The 12,864-nt window shown below is 42.8% G+C and overlaps 2 protein-coding genes across 4 annotated transcripts; both read left to right on the top strand.

Annotated features, from left to right (window-relative positions):
• The first annotated feature begins 1,358 nt into the window (after nucleotides 1-1,358).
• On the top strand, nucleotides 1,359-4,710 carry LOC121197753 (actin, alpha cardiac muscle). Its single transcript, XM_041061493.1, has 9 exons — nucleotides 1,359-1,432; nucleotides 2,448-2,598; nucleotides 2,705-2,833; nucleotides 3,021-3,131; nucleotides 3,233-3,317; nucleotides 3,648-3,809; nucleotides 3,902-4,093; nucleotides 4,192-4,373; nucleotides 4,473-4,710. Exons 2-9 carry the CDS (start codon nucleotides 2,470-2,472, stop codon nucleotides 4,614-4,616), a joined length of 1,134 nt encoding a protein of 377 aa, XP_040917427.1. The 5' UTR covers nucleotides 1,359-1,432; nucleotides 2,448-2,469; the 3' UTR covers nucleotides 4,617-4,710.
• A 437-nt stretch (nucleotides 4,711-5,147) lies between these two features.
• Nucleotides 5,148-12,353, top strand: arhgap11a (Rho GTPase activating protein 11A). 3 transcript variants are annotated; one of them, XM_041061528.1, is made up of 13 exons: nucleotides 5,148-5,787; nucleotides 6,749-6,816; nucleotides 6,914-7,010; nucleotides 7,097-7,353; nucleotides 7,492-7,655; nucleotides 7,745-7,885; nucleotides 8,155-8,229; nucleotides 8,618-8,791; nucleotides 8,889-9,018; nucleotides 9,197-9,305; nucleotides 10,026-10,140; nucleotides 10,278-10,760; nucleotides 11,262-12,353. In XM_041061528.1, exons 1-13 carry the CDS (start codon nucleotides 5,659-5,661, stop codon nucleotides 11,762-11,764), a joined length of 2,445 nt encoding a protein of 814 aa, XP_040917462.1. In that variant the 5' UTR covers nucleotides 5,148-5,658; the 3' UTR covers nucleotides 11,765-12,353. The 3 variants fall into 3 exon arrangements, with proteins under 3 accessions (XP_040917462.1, XP_040917458.1, XP_040917461.1); XM_041061524.1 differs by having other exon boundaries at nucleotides 10,278-12,353; XM_041061527.1 differs by lacking the exon at nucleotides 8,155-8,229 and having other exon boundaries at nucleotides 10,278-12,353.
• Nucleotides 12,354-12,864: the final 511 nt, after the last annotated feature.

Raw genomic sequence — 12,864 nt, 5'->3', positions numbered from 1 at the left:
AACATTAATCCAATCTAATAAGGTCTTTGTTAAGCAAATAACTGTGAGATACTTTAGCTTCATCCAGCTTCTATCTGTAGAGATAGAGAGGAAATACAGCTATAAATAGTAGGCAGTGATATCTTCTGGGGAAGTGTGGAGCAGGGGAATGCTCTCACATACCTTCAGTTATAACTTCGCATATTACATGCTGCTCTTCTACATCTGAGTCACACTTCCTTACTTGAAGCCCTGAATCATATTTATTTTACATATGTGTTTATTTTATCATACAAAACATGATCCATATTCCCCAAGATCTGACCATATATGATATTCTCTTTGGGAATGATGTAGTAACAAACAATATGTCAAATGTTTGTATCATTCCTGCATAGATGACAGTATTACCTCATAAGGTACAGTGTATATCAAGGAAAATATACAGTTAGGTGGGTGGAACAAATATGGAGTTCCTCTTTGCAAACTCACAGCTCATGGACCTCAGTGGCTGCACATTAATGACTCTGTTGCTCACCATAACCCTACAAGGAGACAGCTGGGCCAATCAGGACGTAGTACTGACACTGACAGGCCACTCAGACAGCCAGATCAGACACAGAGCCCGGCTGGCGTTACCATCAGCTGTTCCACACGTTGAGGAGGCTCAGCTCACATACCAACAGCATGGTTCACAGACATATACTATGTTTTAATCTCCTTAACAAGACACCAGTGATGCTGTCCTGACTGGGTCAATGTAGTGGGCCTTCTAGGTTTTGTGAGTGTGATAAAAACTCTTAACAGGGACAGCATCTCTGCCTGCTGTTGAGTCAGATAAGGCATCGGAGTAACAGAAATTACAGTACTTTAAAATACTTCTTACATGATGTTGAGACTACATCTTGATTTTGACATGTCGTTTAAGGGTTGTAAATGAAATTATACTGCAATACATGCAAGTTTGTTTTAAGGCATGACGTTATATGTTTCATAAAGTTCACAAAATATGGTTTAATCTTTGAAAATACAAAGAACTCTTCAAGTTCCCCTCAGAGATTGTATTAATCTTAATGTTGTTTTATAATATCAAATAATACAATCAATAATCAGAATGAAGACTGACACCTGTAAGGCGCCCCACACTTCCTTTTTTATTGAGACCTATCACTAATATTCCATCTCATTATTTTCTGAACTTGTTTTTAATTTGGTGCCATTATTTCATTTAAACTGTCTCAAGTCAAGTGGCTTCATTGTAGAGAAGTCCATCCATGTATGTAAAACACATGTTCCTCTGGCTTGTTGATTTTTGCTTGCAGCTCTTATTTGGACTTGTGTGAACCCCTTGCCCCGCCCCTGGTCCCTAGACCCGGTTTGGGGCTTATTTAAGGGGCTCTCCTCACCCTCAGCCTTTGTCCCAGTGGAAGCATCCGTCTACCAGTGCACCTTGGTGAGTACATTTCACAACCTGTTTCATAGTGTTTGTGTCATTTGTGCGATCAGTTTCATGAAGTCCATCCATCACTTGCACTTTGAGGTGATGATACTTAGCTGAATGAATGGATGATGTATCTTCAGCTAACTAATGGCTTTCTCAAGTTGCAACTTTTAACTGAGTTTATTGAGTACAGTTAAAACTAGAGTTACTGCTTATGCTGGCTTGATTGCCATGGAGATGTTGAAAATAATGCTGTAATTTTTAGATGATATCTCAACAGAATCACGACAGTGCTGAAAAGGTGGGGAGAAGTTGGCCATATTCACTTTTGCTTTAGTGAATGAAGTTAATGGGCAGCTGGGCCACACAAACCACGTAGTAAAACAAAAGTGTCACAGTGTGCCAGCACATGGGTGTTGCAACTGGCCCTCAGACAACCACTCTCAGACCTGAAATAGCAGGAGATCTGTGTGTCAGTTGTTTCACCCTGTTGAGCACAGTGGGGGTGCTGAGCTTAAAATAGATCACAGGTCTCTCTGTTATGCCCCTTTTTGGTGCTACCTCAGCAGCTCTGAGATGTCCCAGGAACAATCAAGGCTGTGGAGATACGTTATCAGTTGTTGTACAACACGGTTACGACCAAAATAGCATCCAAAGGCATGTTTAATTAGCTCTCTATAGATAACACCCACTGAGGTGGGTTGTGTTAGTGTGGGAGAGTGATAATAACTTAAGAACAGTTATGAGATAGTGCTAGCAGGCCTTCAAAGGCACTGTGGATCACAGCTAATACACATATTAATCACATATGATTGACTGATTATGTCACTAATTTTTCCAGATATAGCAGATCTGGTCACCTCATCACATCATTGGTCACTCCAGTGATAAAGTGTCTGTGACTGTTCAATTATAACAGGCCTTCGTGCTATGGTGGGCAGTTTATACAGCTGCTCCTGACACCCAGCTTAAACCTTCTCTCCTTGTGTTGTCACCCCAACCCCCCACCCCACCCCTCAAATTTTAGACCATCCCAGTAAAGCCTAATCATGTGTGACGACGATGAGACTACCGCCCTTGTGTGCGACAACGGCTCTGGCTTGGTCAAGGCTGGATTTGCCGGAGATGACGCTCCCCGTGCTGTCTTCCCTTCTATTGTTGGAAGGCCCCGCCACCAGGTACGTTTAAATTGGCCCCCCTTTAGAGCCCACAAAATCTCATTTTGTGTCATGAGTAATATAAAGTAATATGTATCTTATGTTGCTCTCATGCTTTCTCCCTCAGGGTGTGATGGTGGGTATGGGTCAGAAGGACAGCTATGTAGGTGATGAGGCCCAGAGCAAGAGAGGTATCCTGACTCTGAAGTACCCCATCGAGCATGGCATCATCACCAACTGGGATGATATGGAGAAGGTGTGTGTTGACAGTGATACTCATTTACAACATTCATTGCAGATGACCCACAGCATTCTTGAAAATTCGCAGCCACCATCACGAAGGCTGCTTTATTTTTAGATATTAAACTTTATTTAAAGATCTGGTAGTTATTTACTCACTCAAGAGTTGTTTCAGTCCTGACATCAGCTGCTCTTTTTGTCAGATCTGGCACCACACCTTTTACAATGAGCTGCGTGTGGCCCCTGAGGAGCACCCCACCCTGCTCACTGAAGCCCCCCTCAACCCCAAAGCCAACAGGGAGAAGATGACCCAGGTATATCAGAGTCATTACTCTCTGCTCTGTTTTTACATTTCTATTTATTTGTTTTTGGGTTAAGACAAATCTTTGCCATTCTGCTTTTTTATTTCTTGCAGATCATGTTTGAGACCTTCAACGTTCCTGCCATGTATGTGGCCATCCAGGCTGTGCTGTCCCTGTATGCCTCTGGCCGTACCACCGGTTAGTGCACTGCAGTCTGCATGTATCCAGTTTAGTCTGTGGTCAGTTATGCAATAACCTAAAATAAGACAGAGTTGTGTCTCCTGCAAGGAGGAACTGTTCAGCATTGACACTCTGAGGGTGTCTGTCATCTGGGTAGATTCCTGCCTCATTGTGAAGGGGAGGTGTAAATCCCTCTCTGGCATGGTGTACGCCCAGTGATGTCAGCAGCATTATATAGTTTATGATGTGAGACATAGTTGAAGAGCGCAGACTTGCATTTGGCTGCCAATTTTCACCTTTGCAGGCATGCATAGCGGAATAACTCTGGTCCTTTTCTGCTTGTTTAAGGTATTGTGCTGGACTCTGGTGATGGTGTGACCCACAATGTCCCCATCTATGAGGGTTATGCTCTGCCACATGCCATCATGCGTCTGGATTTGGCCGGTCGCGACCTGACCGACTACCTGATGAAGATCCTGACTGAGCGTGGCTACTCCTTCGTCACAACTGGTAGGTCTATGCCATCATGGTTATTTTGTTTAATGTACACATGAGAGGTGTTTGAGTGTTATTTCTCAATATGTGAACTTTCTGCTTTGCAGCTGAGCGTGAGATCGTGCGTGACATCAAGGAGAAGCTGTGCTACGTGGCTCTTGACTTTGAGAATGAGATGGCCACTGCTGCCTCCTCTTCCTCCCTGGAAAAGAGCTATGAGCTGCCTGACGGTCAGGTCATCACCATTGGTAATGAGCGTTTCCGTTGCCCAGAGACCCTCTTCCAGCCTTCCTTCATTGGTGAGTCATTAGTTTGTCATTTGTTTTTTGATGGTTTTAAGACATGCAGTATTTTGTCTCTGTGACAAAGCTCATCTGTTTTGCTTGTCCTTTACCAGGTATGGAGTCTGCTGGTATCCATGAGACCGCCTACAACAGCATCATGAAATGTGACATTGACATTCGTAAGGACCTGTATGCCAACAATGTGCTGTCTGGTGGTACCACCATGTACCCTGGTATTGCTGACCGTATGCAGAAGGAGATTACAGCCCTGGCCCCAAGCACCATGAAAATCAAGGTGGGAAAATGGCAAATTTTATTAGCCATAAAGTTATTGACTAAGTGCATCAACCCTCTTAAATGCACTTGACTTAAATGGTGTTTATTCTCTGCACAGATCATTGCTCCACCTGAGAGGAAATACTCTGTCTGGATTGGTGGCTCCATCCTGGCTTCCCTGTCCACCTTCCAGCAGATGTGGATCAGCAAGCAGGAATATGACGAGGCCGGCCCATCCATTGTCCACAGGAAATGCTTCTAAACACGCAACCAACCCCCTTTTGCCCATGCGTTTATACGTTGTTGTCTCCTGTACATATATGTGTATGTTCTGTTGTAATAAAGATAAGCCCTTGTGAGAATATTTCTTGTACTGTTTTGTGTCAGTTAAACAAAATTTGAAATATGAGCATGAGGGGATAGTGGGGTATTTAATCTGTATGCGTGATAATTTGGAAGTTGTATTCAGAAATATATCTGATTGTGCCATAAGTGCACAAAACAACGATTTTGAACCCGATCAAATCTGGGCAATTTTACAATCGTGATAGGTGCTGTACAGTTGCAGAAGTGGGTATGCATTTTCCATTTTAAAGATGCGATTAGTTTGAATTACAGAGTCAACCGGTTGACAAGAACGTAGTTCATCTCGCCCAGCAAAAAACTCCCCGCCCAGTGAGGCTGCTCTGGGTTATAAAACACACGCCCCATGGAAATGTTATTCGAACAGCTTCCAGCCAATCAGAGCGTCGAGCGCAGGGACCGCCGCTGTTTGAATGCTGTGCGGAAAGAGAGTCAGACAGCACAGCAACCGACTTGACGAGCGAGCCGTAGCACAATGCAGTTAGCTAGCTAGCTAGTTAGAATCGTAGTGTAATTCATGCACTTCAGCGTTTGAGAAGAGGTAAAAGGTTTTTTAAAAGTCGCGTGCCACCGACAAGCTGTTTTGTTTTATTTATAACTGAGGGTAGCTAATGTGACTTGCTAACCAGACTGGCTAACGTTAGCTAGCTAACTGCATTGCAACCGAAGCAGGACGGTGGTTGCATAATGCAATGCAGTTCAAGTTGTTGACATCTCCTTGAGACTGAGTAACTTTTTTGGAGATCAATCGTCTTATGTTCAGTTAAGCTCTCCGGGAGGATGAGGTAGCGTCAGAGGTCTGAAGAAAGTGAAAACGTTAGATAGGCTCGGGTTAGGACGGAGCGGATACAACTGCGGATGTGGGTTTACCTTGGTCGTGACAGAAGAGAGAGAACGGATTGTTGCAAAGTTAATTTGAAAGTACGAGACAGAGGAGCAAAATGAAAGTTATGGAGAAAAGCGTGATGCGTCTAGTGGCTGTGCAGCACCTCCGCACAGCGTACGGGATAAAGACAAAGAACTGGAACAAAAACAAAGCAGCCAGCTGTAAGTCGACATCCAGCCACTCGGTAAGTTTAAAGAGAACCAGTTATCAATGTAAAGCACAGTCTACTTTCGTTTCAGTTGCAGTGACTGATACTTTTGATTTAATGATCTGTTAGGGGAGAGCACGAATCAACAAGAGTATCAGACTTGGACATAATATTGTTTCGTCTGTTGAATCAAATTAGCATATTACTGAAAGCATGTCCCCTCCAATGAGACCCATTTGTTCGCATGCTGTTGTCACCCCGTGTCGGTCACTGCAGATGCTTTGTTTGTCTGTTCCCGTGATTATTCACACCATAAATTTCTTTAGCAGCAATAGAAAGCCAAATCCAACAAAACACAAAAGGGCAATGTTTTCTCCTAAATCTTTATGGCATATTGTTGCTATTATTTGGCAACAGAAACTTTGAGCAGCACGGTTTAACCTCTACACGCCACACTGAATTTACAGGCAGTTATTTTGAAAATGGGCCCTGAAGGACCTGATTGTGTACGGTACTTGTAATTGGCCCACATGAGTAACAAGGTTTGTTGCAAGAGACTTTGTGGCTTTGCATTTGCTGGACTGTGCCCTAAAATGTGGGGAGAAAAAAAAAACTGCCTCAAACTTTAGCTCAGTCTGTGTGAAGAAATCAAGAGCTTAAATTAAGTTATTCTGTGACACAGAGAAACACGGGGTGGATTCACTTCTCTTAAACATAGGAATGTCTGGCAGCCAGCCGTCATACTGACTGATCAGAAATAGTAGAAACATGAGCAGTAAAACTCTTATCACGGCCCAGAGAATTCTTAGAATTTTAATCAAAATTGTTAAAAAAAAAAAAAAGATTTTGACATGACTACCTAAAGGATGTAATTCTACTGATTATTGTTATTATTTAACAGCTGACTGGGATTTTTCTCACATAGTTCACTGTCGCTTTTTAAAATCAAATGTGTAAAATTAATGTCTTACTTTTTATTGTTTGGTTGTTCCCCTAGACAAAGGTTTTTGGGGTCTCCCTGGAGAGTTTGCCGTACTATAATATGGAATGTGGGAGCGTGCCAAGGCAAGTGGCTGTGCCTGTTTACTTATACTTGAGTTGGCAAGTTACTTCTTGTTCCAGTTTTGTACAATTTTATACTGACATGTCTCTGCCTTCTTAGTTTTCTGGTTGATGCGTGTATGAAGCTGCTGGCTCACGTCGATACAGAGGGCCTGTTCAGAAAATCAGGCTCTGTCATTCGCCTGAAAGCACTCAGGGTGAGTGATGGCTGAAGCTGACCTTGCTTTCATTGGGGTGACCTTGACCCTGGGAACCATCTTAACACAGCTGTCTGTCTGTCCAGGCAAAACTGGATGCGGGTGAGGAGTGCCTGTCCACTGCGCTTCCCTGCGATGTAGCCGGTCTGGTGAAGCAGTTCTTCAGGGAACTGCCGGAGCCTGTTCTGCCCCCAGAGCTACAGGAGGCCTTCCTCAAGGCCCAGCAGCTCCCCACCGAGGAGGACAGGACCTCTGCCACCATGCTGCTGTCTTGTGCGCTGCCTGACAGAAACCTTTGTGCCCTACGTCACTTTTTCGACTTCCTTCATAATGTGTCTATGAGGTGCCATAACTACATTCAGATTAATTATTTTTATATTTAACATATTTTTGTTTGGAATGCTTACAGAAATCTACCCACCACTTTTGTTTTCATATTTACATAACTGCATTTTTTTTCTTTTTCCTTCCTCAATCACAGGAGTGCAGAGAATAAGATGGATAGCAGTAACTTATCTGTAATATTGGCTCCTAACCTCCTTCACTTTGGAGATGGCACAGAGAAGATGAACGCAAACACTGAGAAACGCCTCAAGCTACAGGCAGCTGTAGTGCACTGCTTCATAGAGAATGCCTCCAACTTCGGTATGACTTGAAGCATCTCGCCTGCAGTTTCTGTGTGTTGTTGTACACCTCTGCTTTAACGCACTAAAACGTTTCTGTGTTTGTGACAGGAGTGTTACCACAGTTCCTTCAAGCAAAGGTTCCAGCCATGATGGGCTGTGAAGGAGGGGTTCTGTCCCCTTCTCGCGATGAACTTGAGGAGCTGGAATTAAACTCAGGGATGAAAAGGAGAAACGGACGCAGCTTCGGAGGTAAGACTACATCATCAGAGTGATGTAGTGGTTAAGTTCTAGGTTATAATATGCAACTTCCTTCTCTGAGACAAGTAGTCTTGCCTCTCTCATCTCAGCTGACCTATTTTACTTCACATCCAGTTAAAAGCCACAGCCCAACTCATAACAGCCCTATACACATGGGACAGCAGTGTTTTTGGAGCCCTGTATTGTATAGGCTTTAAATGACTAATGTTAATTTAGGCACTAAATACTATTTAAATAATTTGGTTTGTCTCACATTTCAGATATGGTCAATGGTGCTCTGAATAAGATAAAAACTAACAGAACACCCACATATGCCACCCAGTCAGACAGTCTTGGTATGTACGGTGGTCAGAGGAGATAACTGTATGTTGCTTGTCATGTGGCATGGTCATCGCAATGCACCAGCATTATCCTTAAAACAATAAGCTTCCTGTTCTGCAAACGAAACCAAACTCTTTCTATTTCAGCACAAATTAAGCTTCTAAAATGTATTCATCGACAATGGTTAGCAGCTGCTTAGATGATGAATAAGTGTCATCTAAATAATGGGAAATCAAGCTTGTTTTCATTGGCTTTTGTCGTCTTTGCCTGCCTGCCTGCCTGTCGTTTGCACGAATCTGCCAATTGCTCTCAATGCTTTGGCTCACAATCATCTTTGGAATGGTCTATTTATAAAAGAGCAAATCGAACTCATTCAATTGATTCTTGTGTGATTTTTGCCAGTCTTTTCCTCTGCAACTCCTGTGATTGCAACGCCGACATCCAAGCGAAAACTTCCTCTGGAATCTGGTCACTCTTTTGGCTTCTCAAACAAGAAACGTAGATCTGTCAAAAAGAACCTGGGGATAGATTTACTTCCCAATACACTGTTCAGCGGAATCTCCACTCCTGGATCAGGTATTGATGAAGGATTGATCAAATGGGCATCAACTGTTCTGCTGCCTGTAAAGCTTGTGGTTAAAGTGCATATTTTTCCCCTTCTTATATATTCCAGCTTACAGTGCTTCGGGGGTCTTGGACTCTTCTCAAAGTGCCCTGTCCCCAGCAGGCAGGTCCAGAAGGCAGTCAGCTACCTCCACAAGGAGGAAGAGTCAACGACTTAGCAACAGACATGCTGTCAGCAGGTACGCAGTTTTTTTTCACATAATCAATTATCATGGCACGTTTTTCCCACTTGTCCTGCATTTGTGTTATAAAGATTAATTTAAAGAGAGAGAAGAGTTTGTAAAATATTGACTTAAAAGCTGCTGGATCTTCTTGACTTGTCTAACTGATATTTGAATTCACTCATATCCTTTTCAGAGTTGAATCTGGAAGGGCTGGCTGCTTTTCTCCTAAAGTCAGCAAAAAAGAAGCAGTTCGCAAATCCCTGCGCTTGCGTTTTAGCCTGGGGAAGAGCAGCAAAGACGCTGTAAGTGTGGTTGCCTGATAGACTTTACGTTCCACTTCTCTGGTTCACAGATGAAAGATGGTGTCAATCAAGTGCATTCAGGCATTTTTTTGCAGTTAATTGTGTTGAAATTAAAAAAAAAAAGTTGCACATGGGGTCTAATGTTGAGGTAAACTGGTGCACAGTAGCACTTTCTGATAATGTAACATTCCACGTCTACTTTTAGCAGCTAACATGTTTAAACTAACGTGTTCATGGTTTTAAAGCAAATCTGTCTTTTCAGAGCCTTTTACATTTGAAATAATAGAAAATAAACTGTTTTCATATGTGTATGGTACAAAGCCATAGGATACTTCCTGTGCCTGATTTTCAGTGATTTAATATGTTACGCACTCAGGTAAAAGAATGTTATATACTATAAAGTATATAAAGAGAAAATATTGTAACCTGTTTTGGGTTCATTGGGTGACCTGTTAAAGGGCTGAGGGGTGCATGCATTTCTATAGTCACATGTATATTCTTGACTTAATAAAAAGTTGTTGGCCAACAAATCAGATATCTTGTTTCTTCTGAGTGATCATCCTCTGAAGAACTAACCACAAAAGTCATGGCATTAACATATTAATGGTTACATTTTGGGCAACATCTGTGGGCTCCTTTTTAACCAAATAATAATCTAAAGCTTAATCCTCCTTTAAGTTTCTTTCATCTTTCATTTCTCATTCCATGCTGGTGATAAAGGGATCTGAGTCCATTGGCTGGCGACTCGCCACTCAGGAGAGCACCACCAGTTTTCGTTTCACCAAAGAGACAGAGTTCAGTCCATCAGTTCTCCCTGGAAAAACAGAATGCAAGAGTACGTATCCACTAAAGAAATCAAACTGTTCCTAAATATTTTTTATTTCATTGTAATGTTACAAAATATAATTTAAAAAAAGTACAGTGCTGTCTTTTGAGTTTTAATACTTGCTAATATCCCACTTATTTTTATAGGCACCAAGTACATCAGTAAGTCTGAAGACAACTTGCTGACCCCACAATATGACTCAAGTGCGCACGGGACTTCATGGAACCGGGAGACCCCTGTTGGAGCCCAGGCGTTCAGCGGAGGGTCTTTCACGGATACGCCCATGAACATATGCCTAAAGAACAACTACACGTCTGAGCCAGCCATTGTTGTATCCAAGCCTCCAGCAGTGACCAGCTTTCCCAAGAAGCTGTGCTGCGCTTCCAGCGCCGAGAGCCTCGAGAGTGAGAGCGCCATCACTGAAGCCCCGAGACAAACTGGTCCCACGCTGCTGAAAATCAAGACGGCCTTCACAGAGTCAGGCAGTGACCTCCAGGCCGTCGCTCAGGACTCCTGCAGCCCCGCCGGAGCAAATACGACAAAACCATCAGACAGCATCCCAGTCCTTCCACCAGTGCTGTCTTTGGACACTGAAGCCTCTGGCCTCCCAACTCAGCAGAGCCTTCTGGGTAATGAACAGAACATTACCTTTGGCCAGATCGAAATTGCCGCTTTGTCTCCTTTGCATATTGATAGTGTAGTATTTGAGTCTGATGCATGCTGTAGTCCAGCAGGAAAGACGTATAAAAGTTCTCTGAGTGTAGCTCCTATCGCTAGCCTTAATAACTCCATGGTGGGAGACAGTGAAAGCGAGGTAGAGCAGGTGAACTGCAGCAAGCTGATCGATGCGCTGGACATCCAGAGTCCTGCTCACTTCAGACTGGGTGTCAACTCTGGACTGCAGTCCACACCATACAAGCTGGCCCTAGAACTCAGACATGAGCATGGTACACCGCCTAGAGTTGGTACTCCAGGCAACATAGTACATGAAAAGGATGAATTTTCCCCAGAGGTTGGTAACGAAGCTCAAAACCAACAACCCGGCTCACCATGCATCCCGTGGACTGAAAAGTGCCGGGTAGCAGAGCACATTCAACGTTTCAACACGCTAACCCTTCATTCTCCCACAGGCTCCAAGGCCAAACAGATTAGGTCACCTCTCAAGTTCCAGCGCACCCCTGTGCTTCAGACTGTCCGCAGGATGAACTCTCTTCTGGAAGAGAGCAGGAGACCCACTAGAACTGCAGGACTCGCCACCAGCCAGAGAAGTCAAGTCACAAAGGCAGTGAGTCTGGAGAGTGGCCTCTCCCCTCAGCCGCAGCTTCAGCCTTACCAGGGAGAGCCACAGGCAGGAGGGACCAACAGCACGTGTCCCATAAAGAGACCACCTCCAGTCCCACACAAAAAAGCAAGCACCTTGGCTCGTAAACCCAAACCCTGTGCTTTAGGTGATGTGACCAACAAGGTCCAACCAAAAGCCAAAGTGGACTCTTCTATCCCTGAACCTTCAGGAGCTCAGAAGCCTCTCGTGCAACAGGCTGTAGAGAATAATATGAACCATTACAGAGGATCACCTAGGAACCCTCTCCACCAAGGACGACTGATGTCTGCTACCAAGCCTGTAGATTTATAGTTCATCTTCTTTTTTTTTCGCTCTTTTCTGTTTCTTACTATGCAGGTCTCTGTCTGGAAAAATTACATGACATTAAACGTTCCAACATATATTATCCATATTTTCAGGGTTTTTAATTTATTTTTAGCTTCAGTAGGCGCTGTTTGTGTTTTGTTAGTGTCTTATTGGGAGAAGTTTGTATGCCTTGTTTTACTGAAGTAAAACAAGTTTAGAAGCAAAATATCGACACATATCAGCGCATAAGATTATATGTTAAGTAGTGTTTAGACTATAGTGATCAGGCCAAATTATGTGACAGGATTGATGGTATGACTGGAATGTTTTGATTGAGCCTTTTGCTTTTATTTATGTATTTTATATCTAATCCATAGGTAGATGTTTACTGAGGTTGAAGCTGTTTTTTTTATTTTTTTTTATTTTTGTCATAAACAGAGAAAAAAAATGCACCTTTTTGTTGAATTTTATGAAAGAAAAAAAAAAAGCCAAGCAGTGTTGATCAAACCATCTGTTTATTGCAGTCCATTAATTTCAGAACCATCAAACAGTAAAATGCTTTGTCACATGAACTGCTTCAGACCAATAAAATAAAAGCATATGTAACTTTGTTTGGTTGAGCTCTTCTGTTTGGAGAAATTACAGTTACCTCTCAGACAAAATCAGACTGATGTGTTCAATGAAACATACTCTTGTTCATACTGCAGCAGGGCTCAGGAATTTATTTTTTCAAAACCACGAAGGTGAAATGATTGTCTAGGCCAGCTCGTTTGCAGCTATATCAGAATATAACATGCTTCTGAACTGTTACAAGCAGCCACAAACACTGTAATAATGCCCATCTCCATCAGTTTCAAATTTCTAAAATGTCCCTTCTCTTTAAACAAACTTCAGATGGCTGCTCTGTTTCAAGAGCAGTACATTTAGAAAAACTAGTTTAACACATACATATTTCAAAGAGCAAGTCTTTATCCAAACTGTGTCTGGTTTGTTCGGCATCCAGTAGTTTGTTCTTGAAATTTAAAACAAAATCATAAAAATTACAGAGCACCTATGCTGATGTACAGTGGGGCAAAAAAGTCATCAGCCACCGATTGTGCAAGTTC

The sequence above is a fragment of the Toxotes jaculatrix genome, chromosome 17, assembly GCF_017976425.1.
Source record: "Toxotes jaculatrix isolate fToxJac2 chromosome 17, fToxJac2.pri, whole genome shotgun sequence".
Lineage (NCBI taxonomy): Eukaryota > Metazoa > Chordata > Actinopteri > Toxotidae > Toxotes > Toxotes jaculatrix.
This window is presented reverse-complemented; position numbering and strand designations above follow the sequence as displayed.